The sequence below is a fragment of the Sorex araneus genome, chromosome 5, assembly GCF_027595985.1.
Source record: "Sorex araneus isolate mSorAra2 chromosome 5, mSorAra2.pri, whole genome shotgun sequence".
NCBI classification, from domain to species: Eukaryota; Metazoa; Chordata; class Mammalia; order Eulipotyphla; family Soricidae; genus Sorex; species Sorex araneus.
The window spans coordinates 2,898,556-2,918,028 of NC_073306.1; the positions used below are offsets into that span (position 1 = coordinate 2,898,556).

The 19,473-nt window shown below is 52.6% G+C and overlaps 1 protein-coding gene across 5 annotated transcripts in view; it reads right to left on the minus strand.

Moving 5' to 3' along the window:
* The window catches only part of RERE (arginine-glutamic acid dipeptide repeats), a 399,605-nt gene that overhangs the window by 6,990 nt on the left and 373,142 nt on the right, over positions 1–19,473 (minus strand). For all 5 annotated transcript variants that reach the window (XM_055137557.1, XM_055137558.1, XM_055137559.1 and 2 more), the window contains 3 exons: positions 2,032–2,194; positions 1,379–1,471; positions 1,065–1,264 (listed from right to left, as the gene is read on the minus strand). In XM_055137557.1, coding sequence (XP_054993532.1) covers positions 1,065–1,264; positions 1,379–1,471; positions 2,032–2,194 — 456 coding nt within the window. The remainder of the gene's footprint in view (positions 1–1,064; positions 1,265–1,378; positions 1,472–2,031; positions 2,195–19,473) is intronic.

The following is a 19,473-nucleotide window of genomic DNA, read 5'->3' on the forward strand; positions in this document are numbered from 1 at the left end:
GGCCCAGGGAGCCTCCAACCCGTCTTACGGCACGTGCTCATCCCTGGCAAACAACAGGCCCCGGAAACAAGTGGGGTGGAGTGAGCAGGGAGCCAAGGGGGCAGGTCTGGGCCCTCGGGGGACAGAACATTCTTCCGCAGCGCCGTCTGACCGCCAGAGCACCCACGGCCAGCCCTGCTTACCCGGGCTCAGCCCACACTCCCCCACCCAGGCAACGCTCATCTGAGAGGGTGGACTGTGCCCAAAGAGGAGTCGACCACAGCCAGTCCTGTAGCTCAGCTCCTAACTTGAGCATGGAATGAAGCCAGGATGCTTGGCAGAGATAAGCACATCCGAGCACCAGAGCAAGAGCACCCAGGGCCTTGCTAGGAGACAGGTCAGAGGAAGGTGCCAACCCACCAGCCAGGCCAATACTAGTGTCCTTGGTCACTGGTTCCCCAAGACTCCGATGCAACCCTGACCCGGAGGCCAAATCTCCCCAGGAGAGCCAGCAGCGGAAAAGTAAACCTCGTTTCCCAAAGCGGGAGACGGAGAGATTAAAGCTTTGCACACAGGTGACCAGGTTCGACCCCTGGTACCACATATGATCCCCCGAGCCCTGCCAGGAGTGGTCCCTGAGCACAGGCAGGTATGACCTGGAAACGAACAGGCAATTTCCCAAATGGACCAAATGCTGAAAGAGTCAGCCACTGGGCCACAGCGAAAACAAGTCCTGATGCGGTGACTGGGTGACTCAGCACGGGTCAGGGGAGGCCCGGAGGCCGAGTGCCTGCACAGGAGTGACACCGTGTGGCTGGTGCTGCAGAGACAGCGCAAAGGATCAGGGTGCAGGCTCTGTGTGCAGGAGGCCCAGGGGAGCACCTGAGGTACCAGGGACTGGACAGGTCAGTTGTATACAAGGCCAAGATTGGTCCTGGCATGACAGGGCCTCCTGAGCACCAAGCCAGGAGCAGCACTGCTGGTCGTGGTCCACCCCCAAAGCCCGGAAGGTACCCCCACCAATGCCCGATGAAGAGACACGGTCAAGCCAGCACACAGGCCTGTTGCTCTCCCATGGGACTCACCGAGCCGCGACTCCGCCGCGTCCTCATGCTATGCTTCCCACTGAGCCCGTCATCTTCCTCTTTGACGGGTTTGAACATAAATGGTGGGGGGTCCACGGGCTTCTCGATGGGGGGGAGCTCGCCGTACTTCTTGAAGTGGATGCGGCAGTCCGTGCAGAGCAGGATGTTCTCCCGGCCGCCGTGGTGCCAGTCTTTGGAAGCTGTGCAAAATGAGGGCAGCAGGGGGGCATCAGCCCGGTGCCCAGGTCTCTCTGCCCGCCTCACGCAGGGCTCCAGGACACATGGTCCCTGGCCCCACTCCCCGTGCCACTTACTGGTCGTGAAGCAGTGGCGGCAGGCGTACCCCTTCAGCTCCTGCTCGCTGTCCTCACTGTCGAAGTCATCCTCGCTGGCAGAGCTCAGGTCCACTGGGCGGAGAAGACAGCATCATGCGGGGCCGAGACCAGGGTCTCCGTAACCTCTGGCCTGCCCGGGTGAGGGGGGACAGTGGCCATGACTGACAGGGTATATATGGTGGTGGTTGTGGGGCGGAGAGGCCAAGTGTGAGGGGCGGTTACTATGGAAACGCAAGTACGCTAAGCACTTCCAGCCACTAGGGGGCGAAGAGTCCCTATACCTCAAAGCAATCTTCGGGAATCTGGTAATTGCCACACCCCTGGCAGTGCTCCGGAGTAAGAGGGGTGGGCTGCACGCAAGGCAAGCGTCTCAACCCTGCACCATCTCTCTAGCTCAAGACTTTATAAAAAGTTAAAATCGGGCTTGGCCTATGGCTTGATGGGAGCACGACTGGCAGGCAGGCTTTGGTGCCCAGCACAGGGTCCTTGCCACCACCATGAAATCAATGAATGGCTTATCCGCACTGCTCTCCCAACGGATCCCAAGCCAGTGACCTCTGGGCAGTGCTGCCCACTGCAGAGGCACCCCTTGAGCCCTGGCCGGCACCCAGCCGAGGAGGATCCCCACTCACAGAATTCGCTGGAGGGAGGCCTGGAGGGCGTGTTGACTGGTGTGGACGCAGTTCGAGTTTTAATCCTCCTGAACACGGCCTGCCGGCGGTGCCTGCGGTGGGCCCGGGAGCTGGCGGCCTCGGGGGTTTTCTTCCAGTAGTAATAGAAAGTGATGAGCTCGCCCTGCAGGAGAGGGGGCACGTGAAGTAGCGCACCAGGGTCACCTCCGATGCAGAGACATCAGCCACTCCTAAGAGCCAGACTGCACTGTCTCAAACAATCAACAGGAAGGGAAAGCCCGCCCTCAGCAGGGCATACACACGTGTGTGCATGGGACGTTTCCCTCCCAACAGCCCAGAGAAACCCCACAGGCTGACCAGAAATGCCTGCCCAGTGTGACTTCTCCAGAAAGTGGCACCATGGAGCGGGTAGGGAGCTGGGGCTGGGCAGAAGGCGGGCAAGGCGGCGCTGGTCTAACAGCCTGACCAAACCACAGCAGCTCACCAGTGACAGACTCAGAAAATAACCACAGGCTTGGAGCTGAAACGACTCATGTCACAAAGCGGGTTGCTCATTTTTAGGCCCCAAGCACAGGGAGGCAAGGTACCCGCAGCTAAGAAGACCCAAATGAGACAGACAAGCAGGGTGCTCTGTACCTCCACCTACCCCAGGACCCTGGTCGATAAAAGACAGAATCCTTCAAACAAATATCCCAAGGTAGAGCCTCATGAAAATTTTAACCACCAACTGGGGCAGTTAAGTGCCTAACTCACCTGGTCTCTGATCAAATCAACACGTACGAGCCAAGTTCGCTAACATGCAAACTACCGTATTCTGAGGAAGCACCTTAAGGAATCCACACCCCAAGGTGGGAGCACTTGTCCAGAGCACCCAACTCAGCCTCCCAATGGTTCACTGTCATGTGACTGGGTGCCAAGAATGAGAGAAGCAAAGATTCTAATGGACCAGGCCAGACGAGAAGCCCAAGGGATAAGGTGCTCGCCTCGCACGCGGCTGCGCCATCTCAACCTTGGTTCCAACCTGGTACCTGCATCTGGTCTCCAGGAGAGATCCCGGAGCACAGGGCCAGGACTAGCCCGGTGTGCCCCGCAAACCAAAAATCCAGTGAAGAGGAGCTCAGATGCTACCCAACCGATGAAAGGGAAAATGGTTTCCCAGTTTCTAATCCGACTCACAGGAAGATTCTGGTGCAGAAAGCTGGTGTTCCCCGCTCCACACCGAGCTGCCCGGGACCCACAGCCACCGCCTATGCCACCAATCCTTGTGACCTAAAGGAGCACATGCCGCGGGCCCAGGCTCCATTAAGCACCCCCAGCAGCGGCAGCCTTTGGACATGTATCAATGTAAGTTGGCACTGAAATGGGCAGTTCAGGCAGTTCTTTTTTTTTCCTTTTTGGGTCACACCTGTCTCTGCACAATCCTGGCTCTGCACTCAGGAATCACTCTTGGCGATGCTCAAGGGACCATATGGGATGCTGGGAATCGAACCCGGGTCGGCCGCGTGCAAGGCAAACGCCCTACCTGCTGTGCTATGGCTCCAGTCCCTGAAGTGGGCAGTTCTTAGCAATGGTCTGCCAGGCAGATACTGCCTGTGCGGAGTCTGTGGCCCTCAGAGTGGAACCAATGTCCCAGCTCAGGATGGCACTGGAGGCTAGACCTTCCACGGGCGCAGCAAGGAAGAATGACTGCCTGGCCCCTCTGCCCTCTGCCCTGAGAATGGCGGAACTACCCAGTGGCATCTGACCGGTCTGCCTGCCCCATGACGGGCTAGGAATACGGGCTGCCACTGTCCCTTCTGGAGACTGGGGCACCCCAAGCCCCAAAGGTGTGCTCTGGGATGCCCCGACCTGGAAAGGTATGCCAGCCCACTTGTGCACCAGCCACCACGGCGCTAACAGGGACACACAGACAATGGCACACACGGATCTCAAACGTCTCTCTGCAATAAGAAAGCCAGGCACAAAGGGGACACACTGCTTGATTCCATTCAAGAAAAGGAGGCTCTGTAATCACAAAAAAGATAATCAATGGTTGCCTGGAGCCCGAGAGGGGGGAAGAAGGGGAGGGCAGTGTCTGTAAAGAAGACACCTCTTGGGGTGGAAGAACATTCTAAAAACGGATTTGTGCTGTCATTTATACAGATGTACAGAACTTCAAAAGATGCGTTTTGGTGATGTCTATGGTAGGCATGCCAATTAAACATCAATAAAGTAAATAGGGAAAACAACAACAAATCCAGGCCAGGTTTTGTGAGCTGCCTCTCAGCCCCTACAGGGGGAAGCACATCGAGGAGGATTAGAGCAGTGTGTTGGGGACTGCATGGGTGGCTAGGTCTGGAGCACAGACAAAAGAACATGGCAGGGAAAGCTCTGGGTCTATAAACAGGGCGGGAGGCTGCTTCAGGCCGCGCCAGGAACGAGTCAATGAATGGCACTGGAATCAAACATGCAGAGAGTGTGTGGCAGAGACCCGTTGCACATAAATTCAGGGAACAAAAGCGGTTGCAGAAATCAATAGCTTACTGAAACATTAACACAGGCAATCATTGATCAAAAGGCAGCTCCACAAAGGCAGCCTTGCAAATGAGCTAGAGCTTTTGCTTGCAAGCAAACACAGAGGTATAAATGTTGTCGACACGAAGGCCCATAATGATCATTTTGTTCCCAGGGCTCTCACCTCATCTCACAACAAGACCTCACAGTCAACACACCTCCCTTCACGGCGCTGTAACTGCACACAGCACGGCGGCGTGACACACCAGAATGGGTTTATGTCTGGGTGAGAAGCAGGGGCAACGTCCTTTCCCCTTGCCAGCACAAAGGGCAGCAGAAACTTTCTTTATGGTCTGGGGTGACACCCGGAGGTGCACAGGGGACCATCTGGGATGCTGAGGACTGAACTCAGGTCGGCCGCAGGCAAGGCAAGTGCCCTCCCCGCGGTCCTATGGCTCAGACCCCAGGGCCGCTGCTCTTGCCAAGACACGCGCTCAGGCTCACTGGGCCCGTCAGCAGACTTGCTCACCCCCAGCCCGTGGCCTTCCCCAGCAGCCACCCGCACAGCCACTGGTGAACACTGCTGCTCCCCCGCTCTGCTCCCTCTCCAAGGAAGCCGCCTGCCCGGGAACCCCTCCCAGCCAGGGTTCAAGGTCTCAGAACCACTGGGCCTGGGCCTCTTGGGTTTCCCCTCAGCAGAGAGGCACTGGGTGGCAGAGCTGTGCCAAACAAGAGCGAGATAGACCGATTCTTGGTTGCTGGGGCAAAGCTCTATCTGGACAATGTGGGGCTGGAGAGAGGACAATGGGCAGGAAAAAGGGTTAGGGTGACAAAGGCAACAAGGCACGACTGAACTGCAGGTCACTCGGTTTCATCAGGAGGAACGGCTCCGCTTCTCAGCTACTACAACAGCTCCTGCCGTTTCGTCTGGGCTAAAGCAAGACTAAATGGGGTCTCTGGTCACTTGGTCCCACCAACTCCCTCCTTCCAAGCTGCTCAGGGATGCCACGGAAAGCCCTGCTGGCACAGCCAGCTGACGGCTGGATGGGAGGAGAGACCTAAATCTTGGGGGAGACCTGGTTTGGTTTTTGGTTTATGGCCGTATCTGACCATTGTGGTATTGGGGTTGAACTGGGGTTGGCACCTTCACCCCTGCTGTCTCTCTCTAGCTCCCAAGCCTGGGTTTTCAGGGTGCCCGTCCCCAGGGGGCAGTTCCAAGGAGATGGCTCAGAAACAAGGCTTCCTTCGTGGGAGGAGCAGGAGGGAGACCAGGACATCTACCTCTCGGGCTCTGTTTCCTAACAGTGGTCAAGGTTGCCAGGAGATGTGATCGGGGTAAGGGGGCACCTGGGAAACTTGTGGGGGCCACTGTCCACTAACAGTCTAAGCTGTAGAACTTTGCTTCAGCCACTGAGCTGGGGCCAGAATTAGACCAAGTTTTGAAACAAAACTATCCACAAAAATCTTCCTAGTTCTTTCCTTCCTTTCATTCCCTGGGGGTTCCCAAGTGGAGAACATCCGTAGGGAGAAGCTGTGCTCAGGGGAGAGCCCCCCAGCTGACCAGGAGCAGACGTGCCGACAGAGCTTTGCCCAGCAGTGCCCTCTCGGGCCCCTTCCGCCAACCAACAGAAGCCCTTAATCCCTCAAGGCGCCCTGACACTCGGTAAGCTCTGCTGCTAATCGCTGAACACCCCTTCTGTGGCCTCAGCACATCTGGAGAAACGCACATCTGCTGGACAGCACGCAGCCGACCTGTCGGACTGAACTGGCCACCAAGACGCCCTCTGGCCATGCGGATTCCAGACCACAGGCAGCCTGTGCGAGCCAACCTCCGGGACGCCACACTGAAGAGGGCTCCTGTTTAGATGAGGCGGAAGCTCTTCCCAATGACCTCCAGCTAGAAACATCTCTTCCAAGAAATGCCATCACAGGTGCTCAAAATTGTGTGAGTGACAGGAGAGCCAATGGCACGGCGGTCCTGAGCCTCCCCGCGCGAAAGCCACCTTCCTCATCTCACTAAAAACCTGTCAGCGGGCTTTCCGCCCCCTCTAGGAAAGTCCACGCTCTCTCTCTTTCCCTGTTCAGATTTCTCTAAACTTCTCTTAATAAAAACTTATTTTTAAAAATAAGTCTTTAAAAATTTTTAATGACACATCAAACAGAGGACTCTTCAACTAGCCAAAAAAGGACACCAATTTTGTTTGGAAAGGCGATTTGGAAACTCCTGTGCAGACAGCGACTGTGTGGCCAGCACTGGGCGGGAAGCCCGGGGAAGTCCAGGGTTCCCGCCCCTCAAGGGGGCTGCAGTTGTGCTTCTGCCCCTGTTGGTTTCAAGAGAACGACTGAAGCTAGAGAGGAAGCACAGGGCGAAGACACCTGCCTTAGTGCCAACCCCAGTTGACTGCTGGTACCACATGTGGTCCCCAGACTGACACTAGGAGTCATCCCTGAGCACAGAACCAGAAGTGACTCCTTGGCACCCCAGGCAAGACCACCCCCCACCAAATGCCTCAACATTTTAAATATAATAATGCCTGCATTAGGAATCTCATTTTATTGACACAGATGCCAAAACCCTGAGATTTCAACGGCTCAAACCAGAGCTCTTTTCCACATTGAATATTCTCTTATTTCCTTTTCTGGGTTCAGCAACGGGGCAGGCGGGGCTGACCTGCCCCTGGTTCTATCACGGCATCACCTTTCCGAGTGCTTCCCAGTTCCTGGAACAAAACCACAATTCGACAGGAAAACAGAAAGCCATAAAACTGTTAAAGCCACCATTCTCCATCTCGTAAACATTTCTCTATTTATTGGCCTTTCATTACGGGCGCAATCTCATTATCCCCGCACAGTATCAAAGTGACATCCTTCAGGGTCACCCTATAAAATATACATTGGCAATGTAACATTTAATGACAGGAAGGGAACAAAAGATGAAGGATGAGAGAGGGTGGCAGGCAGCGGGATGCTTTAAAGGGATCATCAGTTATATCTGCGCATTTCCCCAGGTGATAATTGAATGACAGGGGCTGGAGGGAAATCCATTTTGAACTCAGAGAGGATAGTTAGGAGAAAAATGTTTTTGTATTGGAAGCATGTAATGACTGCCAGGAAATGAGAACCGCGACTCGAGCAACATCGCTTCTTGTAGTTTATGGCTTTTATGGACGCACAGCAAATTGTCAAGTACAATCCATTTCTGCCAGTTCAATTTTTAAAATAAAGACCTCCTCATTACCAAGAGGAGAAAGGAGTATTTAATTCTGTCATCATATCCCACTTGTTTAATACCAGGAGGGGATACACAGATTTCCTCTTCACAGCACTAGCAAGACAATACCTCTCCCTCCTTCGGTGTGGAACGTGCCATCTTAGCTCCAATTCAGGATTCACCCTACCACAAAATCTGAGGGAAAACCCAGATAGGCTTGGGAACCAAATTTACATTTGTCTGTGCTCTTGTCATGACCAAATGGCCAGAAATTATTTAAATAACTGTTTAAATAAATAAAATGCAATTTAGCACAAAAGAATTCCAAGAAGGGTGAGGGACCATAGCTATGTTTATACACAGCAGAACACCTCCCAGAAGGCCTGGGCACAAGGCAGTGGTGCACTCGGGGCTGGGGTGGAGCGGGCAGGAAGTAGAAAGGAAGGGACCCTTGGATGGACAGACAAGAGCCAGCAAATCAGGGAAGGCTGCTCCAGTTCCTCCCACCAGAGGCTGTGGCTCTGTGGCCCGGGTTTCAAGGAGACTGCTAGGCTGTTCACGGGCAGCCAGCATGGCTTTATGTTGCCAGGTTCGAAAACAGCCTGTGGATTCCCTAACTGCAGTTAGTGCCAAGGGTGCGCTGGGGGTTAGCGCCAGGCTTCCTCACCCCGGAGGGCCGGGCAACCAGGACAGGGTACCAGGCTGGTGCTAGGGTCCCTGGGGGACCAGGGTGGGTGGGGAGCCTGGGACAACTCAGCACTCACTTGACGACTGGGGAAGCAACGCCCCAGGCAGTCTCCACCTCCGTGGGCATTTAGGGAGCTCATGCTGCACCCGGGCAGAGACGGGCACTTCTTCGGCCACTAGACACCCATCTTGGCAAGGAAGCAGGACAGATGCAGATCTGTGAGGCAGGAAGACCTTCCAAGGGTGAAGCGCTCCCCTTCACCCTGCTCAGACACCACACAGCTCATGATTTGGTCAACATCCTGGAACCAACGTCCTGACACCGTGCCACCATCCTAGGTGACCCTGCCCCTATGGAGGTGTGGCAGCTCATCAAATTGCTTCCAGGGCATCCAATCCCCACCCCCAGTTCTGGCTGAGATTGATCTGAGACGGTAATATGTTCCGGGGTTGAGGGGGGGACACGAATGAGCGAGCTCTGCATTTGGGGGTGAAGGCTGAGACCTCTCCCAGCAATGTTTTGGGGGAATCATGTGGTGCCAGAGATCATATCTGGGCTTCTGGGCATTATCTCCCTAGCCCAAGAGTTCTGCATGCTTATTACTCAGACCGGAGAGTCCACAAACACTAAGAAATCAACGAACTTTGCTAATTCAAGCGTTTTAAAAGAGTAAGGGTTTCCAGTTGCAGAAGGCCTCAGGAACTGGCCTTTACCCAAGACCTCACTTCTCCAGCTAACGGGGAAGTTGCTCTGGGAGGTGGCTGTAGGCTTGAGTCTGAGGGGCCCCATTCCGCACCCGGAGCCGTGAGGGACAGCATGGCCCCGGGAGTGTCTACATACCTGCCAGACCTCCCACAGCCTCCCGTCCCACTGCGGGCAGGCAACGGGCAGCTCACCCAGGAGCCATCATTTGGTGCCTCTTCCTGGGAACACCGGCTGACAGGTGACCCTTTCGTAGCCTGGACTCTCCTCTCACAACTGCGCTGGAAATGACCCGGCCCACAGGGGAGTCTGTGCCAGATCAGAAGAATCACGCTCTGAGGAAGGGGCAGGCGAAAGAGCCATTTGTGTTCAGAAAGTTCTAGAGTTCCTTCCATCTCAGAAAGAAAGAATGTGGAGAGCCCGAGAGACGGTAGTGAGGCAGGGCACTTGCCTTGCATGCGGCTGACCCGGGTTCAATCCCCAGCACCGCATATGATACCCCGAGCCCCACCAGAAGTGAGCCCTGAGGTCAAAGCCAGGAATAAACCCTGAACACTTCAGGGTATGATTCAACACTTTCGTCCCTCAAATCTGGAAACTTCTCAGAAGCTTTTTTGAACAGAGGAAAATGAGAGGAAGGAAAATTAGCAACAATGATCAAAACTCTTTAAGATTAAAGAGTTCAATCTTTAATCTTTAATGTTTCCATAGGTGTGCAACAGTGAAAAATAAACCAAGAAACAAACAAATCCTCCAACTTAGAGGAATCTTGGAATCACGAATACTTTCCCTGTTACCAGGTGCGGGGGCTCTGAACAGCACCCGAAACCCATTGGCCCCGCGCTTCCCCGCCTGGGGATCTCGTCAGGAACCGCACTTGGAGGAGCGGGAGAATTCCAAGGGCTGTAGCACCTGGGTTCAACGCTCTTTCCCAATCTCCAACACAGCATGGTCCCCCACGCACTGCAGGGGGCAACCCCCAACCACGAGGCCGGAAGTGGCCCCTGGGCACCACCAGAGTGACCCAGGCCACCAAACACAAAGTACGCTGTGCAGAAAGCCACGCCGGCTCACCAGCACGCCAACTACCACTGCTTCCCCCTTCTGAGCTGGGTGCTGCTCATCTCTTGCAGTAAGAAAGCTCTGGTCCTGCCTTCAGTGCATCTAAGAAGGAGGCATCTCTAGTCAAACCTTGTCTAGGGGTCTGTGGAGATACAGGCTGAAAGAACAAAGGCAGGGAAAATGTGTTCTGTGTTCCTTGGGTGCTTGCTGGAGCTCACACAGGCCTTCCGGGGCAGTGCCCGGGGGCTCTGTTCTGGGCCCCACGTCCTGCTAGATTCCGAAGGAGACCAAACCCAACCCAAAGATGGCAGCTGACAGCAACAGGGTGATCATGGTGACAGCGACCTCTGTGCCCACCCAGGCACTGGAGCAACAGCACAGCGGGGAGGGTGCTTGCCTTGCACGCAGTGAACCCAGGTTCAATCCCCGGCATCCCATACGGTTCTCCAAGCTCCCCAGGAGTAATTCCTGAGTGCAGAGCCAGAGGAAGCCCTGAGAAATGCTGGGTGCAGCCCCAAACCAAACCAAACCAAACAAAAAAAAGAACATGGTGGCACCCAAAGGTCCTTCCATGTGGATGAGAAAATCCACTCTGGGTGTAGTCTCGGGCAGGGCCACATGTGCGTGTGGGGGACAATGAAGCATCAGTCACTGACCGCCCAGCCTTCTGCACTGGCTCCTCTGACCCTGAGATTTCTGAAGGCCAGGCGGCAATTCTCCGCTCTCGGCCACAGAATGTGCCTGTGGGCACACAGTAGGCGCCCAGCCACTGGCCGTACAATCTCACAAGTCACTCACCCCGCAGTCCATCACCACCCGACTCATTAGTTGTGAAATTAAGAGATGACACTTAGAAAGCTACACAGTCCTGAGATCGGGGTACTGTAGATACCAACGAAGGTTTCTTTTAGCACCCATAACACTAAAACACCAAAAAGATCGCAGTGGTGGAGGCTGAATGCAGTCGGGCTGCTTTTGTCTGACTAGAAAATAACTGCGTCACCATCACAATGACACACAAAGAGAATGCAAACGAACCCAGTATTTTTAGAAATAGCCAAACATTAAGTATTTTTAAAATTCTGACTCAAAACAGAAATGAGTGAGAAAATAGGGGGGAAGAGTACAATTATATTTAAGGAGAAACAAATCTCTCTGACAGGTCCATATGTTCAGGCTGGCCCTGAACTGTCTGCAGGCTGGCCCCTGGAAGTTACAGACACATCAAACTATGGTGATGCCAGGATGTCACCGGAGTACCTAAGATCAACGGCCATCAAGGAGTTGAGGAGGGGGCTGGAGCAACAGCACAGCGGGGAGGGTGTTTGTGCCTTGCACTCGGGGCCAACCCGGGTTGGATTCCCAGCATCCCATATGGTCCCCCGAGCACCACCAGAGGTAATTCCTGAGTGCAGAGCCAGGAGTAACCCCTGTGCATAGCTGGGTGTGACCCAAAAAGGGGAAAAAAAAAAGGAGTTGGAGAGAAAGTACATGGGTAAGGAGCTGCCTGCAGCCAATCCAGGTTTGATCCCCAGCACCACACATGGTCTCCTAGGCCCATCAAGAATGATTCCTGAAGTAGAGCCAGGAGTAAGTCCTGAGCTCTGTGTGGCCCTAAACAAACAAAAAACCTGACCTGCTGCTATAAATGACCTCTCATCTGCATGCACTAACTTTTGGGGGAACCACACCTCATGGTGCTCAGGGCTTCCTCCTGACTCCACTGAGGGACCAGCCCTGGCATGGCTCAGAGAACCATATGGAGTGCTGGGGATCGAACCCATACTGGCCATGTGCAAGGGAAGTGCTTTACTTGCTGGCCTATCTCTCTGGCCCTGCACAAACCAAAATGCAGCGAGATGGAACCTCCCTCTGAAATCCAAAAGCAACATTACAAAAGACTTGACTTCCCTAGAGGAACAGAGTGATAGCACAGCCGGCTGGGGTTTGATCCCTGGTATCCCATACGGTCCCCTGATCCCCGCCAGGAGTAATTTCTGAACACAGAGATAGGAGTAAATCTGGAGCACAGCTGGGTGAGGCTCCAAAATAAAAACAAAAACAGACCTGTCCTGCCCCGGGCCAGAGACATCATATAGGGGTGAAGAGCTTGCTCTGCGTGTGCCAACTGTGGGTCACTGAGCCCCAGGAGTACCACCAGCCAGGACCCCTACCCTGCACGAGCTTCTCCCAGTTCCCACCCGGCGTCTGTCTGTGTGTCCTCGGACTGTCAATTACCCTGAGACTCCACACCCTCATCTGTTAACCAGGGATTGTCCATTACAGGGCTGGGTCGGATGTTCAAATAAGCCAGTTCTTACTGCTTACTGCTTCCATTTGGAAAAACGACCAAAAGCTTCAATGTAAAGGGCTACTTATTTCATTTTAAAATTTCATATTTAAAGGGCTATTTAAAATTGACATAGTTAAAAAGAAAACCTTTCTCAGAATGATCTCTCACTGCCTGCCTCTCTGGTCTCCCCAGACCAGCAAGAATTTGACTGCTGAGATTCAAAGAACGACACAGTCAGGCACAGGGAATGGCCGTGGTGCCCGGGACCACCCCCTGCACCAGCCGTCTCCCAAATCCCAACCAGAAGCACCGGAATGACAGAGGTAGCAACAGCCTCATGGATGCAATTTAAATGGGCTTGTCTCTGCCCAGTTGTGGCATTCATTCTTAGATAATCAGCTAGAACAGCACAGAGTAATCACACAGTTCAGCAGCAGGAAGAACAGAGCCAAAGGACGCGCCTGCTAATCTGCAGCTGCTCCTCGGGGTTACCAGCAGACCTACACGTCACTGCAGAGCTGGCTTTGATGGGTAGACTGGAAAGGTGCAGTTTAGAGAACTTGCAACACCCCATTATTTAATTTCATGACAGCGTAACCACACAAGACAGTCCACGAACATATACTTAGACTATGTTTGAGCTCCACAATGCGCCCCATGTACTACTGTCCTGCGCGACATCATCAGGAACAGGTGAACTGGGACGTGTACTGGATGCAGCCTCCGAGCTAGTCATCTGCTCTCTCTGCTGACCTATGAGAATTCTGGAATGCTTCCCCATTACACGGACTGCCCTGGGACACATGCTAAGGCACCCACTACAAACACAGCATCAGAGAAAAGTACAGCTTCTCTGGAGAGGGCACAGCATGGTGAGGTGCTCGCCTGCAGCCAGCCCGGCACACAGATGGTCCCCTGAGCCCACCAAGAACGGTCCCTGAAAGCAGAGCCAGGAATAAGCCTGAGCTATGTGAGCTGCTGTGCCCCAAACAAGCAAAAAACCCAAGCCCCCCTGCCCCCCCAAAACCCCAAAGAGTCCCACAAACAAAAACAGCCATCACAGGTGGCAGTCAGCAGAGGGAAGAGAGAGCAGTTAAACACAAAGACTCAATCCATACTCAGACGCATGGTTCTCTTTTGTTCAAGTAAGAACTTAACTTTGCATTTCTTTTGATTTTTTTGCTGTTTGGTTTTGGGGTCACACCTGACTCCGTGCTCAGGGTTCATTCCTTGTCGGTTCAGGGGGCCATATGGGGTGCTGGAGATTGAACCTGGGTTGACCGTGTGCCAAGCAAATGCCCTACCCACTCCAGTAACTGCTACAAACCAAGAGACTTGACTTTGTAAGCAACAAGACAGGCCAATAAAGAGGACAGGTCACATGCTTTTCAGTTTCAATGAACTTTAGATCTTACCCCTATGGGTACAAATTAGTATGGCAGAGTGGGTTTGATCCCTGAGCATAGAGCCTGGAGTAAACCTTGCACAGTGCTGGATGTGGCCCAAACCCCCACCCCTACAAATGAATATGAAATGTGATTAATGCTCCGGCCCCCCTACCCCAACCTTGGGCATGCTTCTCCATCAACCTCTGAAGCTGAGCCTAAAGTTTGTTTCCTACAAGGGGTGGTGTGTGTGTGTGTGTGTGTGTGTGTGTGTGTGTCTCTCTCTCTCTCAGAGGTTAAGTCCTGGTTCTGTGCTTAGGAGTAACCCTGACTCGGTGCTTGGGAAAACATACATGGTCTAAACTCCAGGGATCAATCTGGGGCCCTACATACAGGTGTCTACCCCCTACACTCTCTGGCCCTACCAAGCCCTTCTTGCCCACATGCTCCTGAGGCCCGTCTGCCCCACAGCACCTGAGTCTTCTACCTCTGGTCCCCTCTGCAAGCAAAACCAGGCCAGGTGTGACCTTCAGCCTGGAGGCTGCTCTTTGGAGGAAGCAAAGGGAGAAATATAGTTCTTGAGATGCTAATTATGTTAAGCACGGTCATTGTCCAAATCAAAATGGATTATGCCACCACAAATGAGTAACTTGTGTGGACACTAGTACCTGCCAGAGTGTGGCAGGATCCCAATTAACATCTTTAACGACAATTCCTGGGTCTCAGGCAGCCTGCTCAACCTTTCTCAGCTTAAGGATTCAAGTTTAGTTTAGGAATCCATAGGTAACTCGGAGTCTGCTAAGTCACGGATGATCTAAGGAAAGCCAGGGCCACCTCCTAAGGACTGAGCAGGGGGACAAGCTACATGGAGTTTAAACCCTGTTATGTTAAATCACAAAGGAAATACAGAGTGCCCAAAGGGCTCTTAACGACATCAGATCATGGACTAAGCTCACAAGGCAGAACAAAACAGAAAACACTCCCAAGCACGCTGAGGGCCGGAGTGCTACTGTGCGTGCAAGCCAGTCCGAGGAGGGCGTCTCTACAGAAAGGAGACCTACGTGCCCACCCACATCCCTGAAAAAATCCTGGTTCAGATGAGTCAAAACAACAGTAGCCGTGCTAAGCTGTTAAGCAGGTAAGGAAATGAACTGACGTATTTTAGGGTATCTGTCCCAACCAACTGATTAAAATACCAGCACATGGAAGAAAACTCGTGATAATTTAACCTCTACTAAAAACTTATTCTTTAGAGTCAGAAAGGGAAAAATAGTGTTGCATCCTGTGAAACTCCACTGACAAATAGCAGAACTTCCCAGAAGGTCTCAGAATCCAAGCCAAGAGCTACCTGCCACCCCGTTCACATCACTAGTAAAGGACCCTTCTTGTGCCCCTCAATGAACACTCAACTGTGACAGACACACCAAAGGCAACACGGGCATGGCCTGGCCTCCCCTCGGCAGGCCGAGGCAGCCAGGCCCCTTGCTGGCCACGGGCAGCAGCCGCAGGGCAGTCCCCGTTCTTCTGGTTGGACTCCACGCTTTTACAGTGACAGGAGAGACAAAGGGCCTGAAATCTAGGCTACATTCTCCAGGGCAGCTGCGACATGGGGGTGAGGAATGGGTGTGGAGAGGGGAGAGCCAACAACTCCAGTGGAACCGGGGGTCGGGTCAATGGGAGCCAGTCCAACTGATGTGTCTGTAGAAGACCACCAAAACTTAAAGCTAAGCACAGACAAGGACGGGGGTGTGGTGGGGCAGGGCGAGGAGGTGGCAGTGGGAGGAGATTTGCCTTGACAGCAGGTTCAACCCCCAGGTGCCGCGACCAGGAGGGAGCCCTGAGTAGGTGTGACCCGAAAAACCCAAACCCAAAACACTGGGAAGCAGCTGGGGATCGGAACAGGCTGGCACACACCCCGCGTGTGCTGCACAGACCCTGGCACACTGGTGCCAACCCAAGATATTCCTAAGAACAACATGGGGGACTTGCCACGGCAAGTCTTAACCTCAACGACTGAGATAAAGATGAATGTGAGCGAGCAACAGTGGGGGAGACAAGCGGACCGAGGGATACGGCACAGGCCACGCAAAGACGCACACATTTCTGGAAAAGCCACCGACAAAGCTGGGAAGACAAGCCACCGGCAGAGAAAAGGCAGGACTCTCAAAGGACGCAATGGGAAAAGAGAGAAACACTTTAAAGTTACAGAGAACCTAGAAGAAAATTACCTCACGCTAGGTACAGTAATTCTGGAGGAGTCAAGACTTAAATAGGAACAAGAAAAACTGTACAACCCATAAGTGACAGTAAATATGAAACTGCCTGTTCATGAGGAAAGAAAGGAAGTAAAGGGATATACAGGATAACCTTTCAGTACCTGTACTGCAAATCATAGTGCCCGAAAGGAAAGAGAGGGAGAGAGGGAAGGAGAAAGAGGAAGAGAGGAAAGTATCCGCGGGGGGAAGGTGGCAGGAGGGGAAATGGGGACACTGGGGATGGTCACGGTGCACTGGTGGAGGGATGGCTGTTGGAACACTGTGACTGAAACCCAACCACTCACAACTTTTTAACTGTATCTCAGTGATTCAATTAAAAAAAAAAAGCATGAGGAAAAATTCCCCTTTGGGGTAGAGTGGGGGAGGCTTTGGGAGAATCACTCAGCTGTGCTTGGGGCTTATGGGGAGACCGTATGTGGTGCTAGGAACGGGACCTAGGTCAGCGGCGTGGAAAGTGAGCACTTTATCTGCTGTACTATCACTCCCGTCCGCGAGGAAAATCTCTTTATAAATATATATGTACTTGTTGACAGAGGCACACTAGTGTTACCGTACACAGGACAGGAGGAGGTAAGTGACAAGCTGAAGTACACAGCCAGTATCCGTTGAATACGGGAGTCCGATAGAGGAAGGTAAGGTACTTGCCTTGCACGCAGCCAACCTGGGCTCAATACCTGGCACCCCATAGGTGTGGGGTGATGCCTGGAGGTACTCAGGAGACCTCAATGAGCGTAGTGCCAGGAGTAAAAGCATGGCCCATCATCCCCCCCCATAAATAAAAGTATCCAAAATTATTTTATTTTGGGGGAATTAGGGCTTACTCCTGACTCTGTGCTCAGAATACCATATATAATACACTGGATCGAACCAGGGTCCACACATGCAAACCAAGTGCTTTAATCCTGTACTATCTCTGGCACTGTGGGCTCCCAAGAGCCCTACACATTAAAAAGACAATTTGGGGCTGGAGCAATGGCACAGCGGGTAGGGCGTTTGCTTTGCACGCAGCTGACCCAGGTTTGATTCCCAGCATCCCATATGGTCTCCCGAGCACTGCCAGGAGTAATTCCTGAGTGCATGAGCCAGGAGTAACCCCTGTGCATCACCGGGTGTGACTCCAAAAGAAAAAAAAAAAAGGCAATCCAATGAAGATAAGCAAGAGACTGATGGCACTTCCAGAAAGGAGCAATGGCCAATAGGCACATTAGAAGACATGTAGTAGGAAACACTGACAAATACCTTTATGCCTGACTCTATCAAATGTGAGCAAAAATATAAAATTCTGGAACTCACATAGCTGGTAAAAAAAAAAAAAAGGGGGTGTTATTGTATTCACAATGGAATGCTACACAGCTGTAAGCAATGATGAAGTCACGCAATATGCAGCAACAAGGATGGAGCCAGAAGACACAGTAAATGAAGTAAGCCAGAAGGACAAACACAGGATGATACCACTTATTTGTGGTACTGAGAGAAAGTGGATGAGGGAGAGCAATGTTTTCAAGGGAGGATGCCCTGATCAATCTTGGCCCCAGAGCTCAGGCAGAAGGGACAGACAGAGAAGCAATGTGGGTCCGGCCAAGGGGAGTCAGGGACAAAGTGATGGTAAGAATGACAGAGCCAGGGGCTGGGAGGATAGCACAATGGGTAGGGCGTTTGCCTTGCACGCAGCCGACCTGGGTTCGATTCCCAGCATCCCATATGGTCCCCTGAGCATCGCCAGGAGTAATTTCTGAGCTCAGAGCCAGGAGTAATCCCTGTGCTGTGCATCATCAGGTGTGACCAAAAAAAAAAAAAAAAAAAAAAAGAACGACAGAGCCAAATATCCAAATCAACGTCAACCACACTGAAATCAAGGGACCCAAACTGTAACAACTGAACTTCGAAAGGTCCCCGTCGAAAGGGCAGGCACGGGGGTGGGAAATGTGGGAGGGAAACCAGGAGCACTGGTGAAGCTGACACTAGTGGTGAGACTTCAGTACTGTATGTGCAACTCAATTCTGAATAACTTTGTAAACTAGTGTTTTAATGAAACTGAAAAATCCACCAAAAAAAGAGGGCACAGCTGAGTACGAGGAGACTGTATTCCGAGTACGCCTAAAGGGCCCCCTCGCACTCACGATGCCCCGTGGCCAGCTGCCTGCCCGGGAAAGGTGCCGTCCGAGGCCCAGCCTCAGGACGCCTCCCGCCCGTGCGGAGTCTTCACAGCCGCATGTGCACCCAGCAGACGGTCTCTCTTCACGTGCACCCGTGCTCCTGAATGGTGCACTCACTGCGCGCTGGGAAGGCGCACGTGACCTTTCCCCAGCCCAGTCTTCAGAAGGTGATGGAAAGTGACGGAAATCACCATCCAAGTAGTGAACCGGGACTCTTCATGAGGATACGAATTACTACTCTGAAGGACTGCCAACAGTTTCCAAGGCTCGGATGATACAAAGGTGTCCGCGGATGGGCAGAGACATGGTACAGCAGCAGGGCCTGTGCCTTGCGCGTAGCTGACCGTACACACACAGACACGCTCTAAACCCCCACTCTCGCCCTCCCCCTCACTCAGCTTCACGCCTGTCCTCACAAGCCTCCTGGTTTCCTGAAAGCTACGGCCCAGTGAATGAGCCTAGTGGGAAGGTTTCTTTTTTTCTGTTTCTCTCTGATTAGCCACACCCATAAAAGTCAGTCAGGGCCGACTCCTACCCCTGTGCTCAGGAATCTCTCCTGGTGGGTTTACAGGAACTATGGGGTACTGGGACCGAACCTGGGTCAGCTGCTACATTTCATTTTTTTAAAAATATTTTTATTTTATAAGTTAGTTCACAACATTTGATTACACTGAATATTCAAACACCACCAAATTTGGATGTTTCTATCCCAAGCCCCAATCCCTATCCCAAAACACAACCGAAAGAATGTATTTTGCTTTTTTTTTTTTTTGGGGGTCACACCTGGCTCTGCACAGGGGTTACTCCTGGCTCTGCACTCAGGAATTATCCCTGGCGGTGCTCAGGGGACCATATGGGATGCTGGGAATCGAACCCGGGTCGGCCGCGTGCAAGGCAAACGCCCTACCCGCTGTGCTATCGCTCCAGCCCCAAGAATGTATTTTGTACTGTTATAAAGAACTGCTGAACATGCTTACAAAAAAGTGTTCATATAGGAAACTGTGAAGATTGTTCTATTTTGGCAGGAGCCATGAAGACATTCTATAGGATATCACTAATATGTTAAAGTTTGGGTGATGTGAGCTTTGGTATATATATATATCTGAAAATATGTAAATATTTTTACATATATGTAATTTTTATGTATAAACGTAATATATTTGAAAACATATAAAT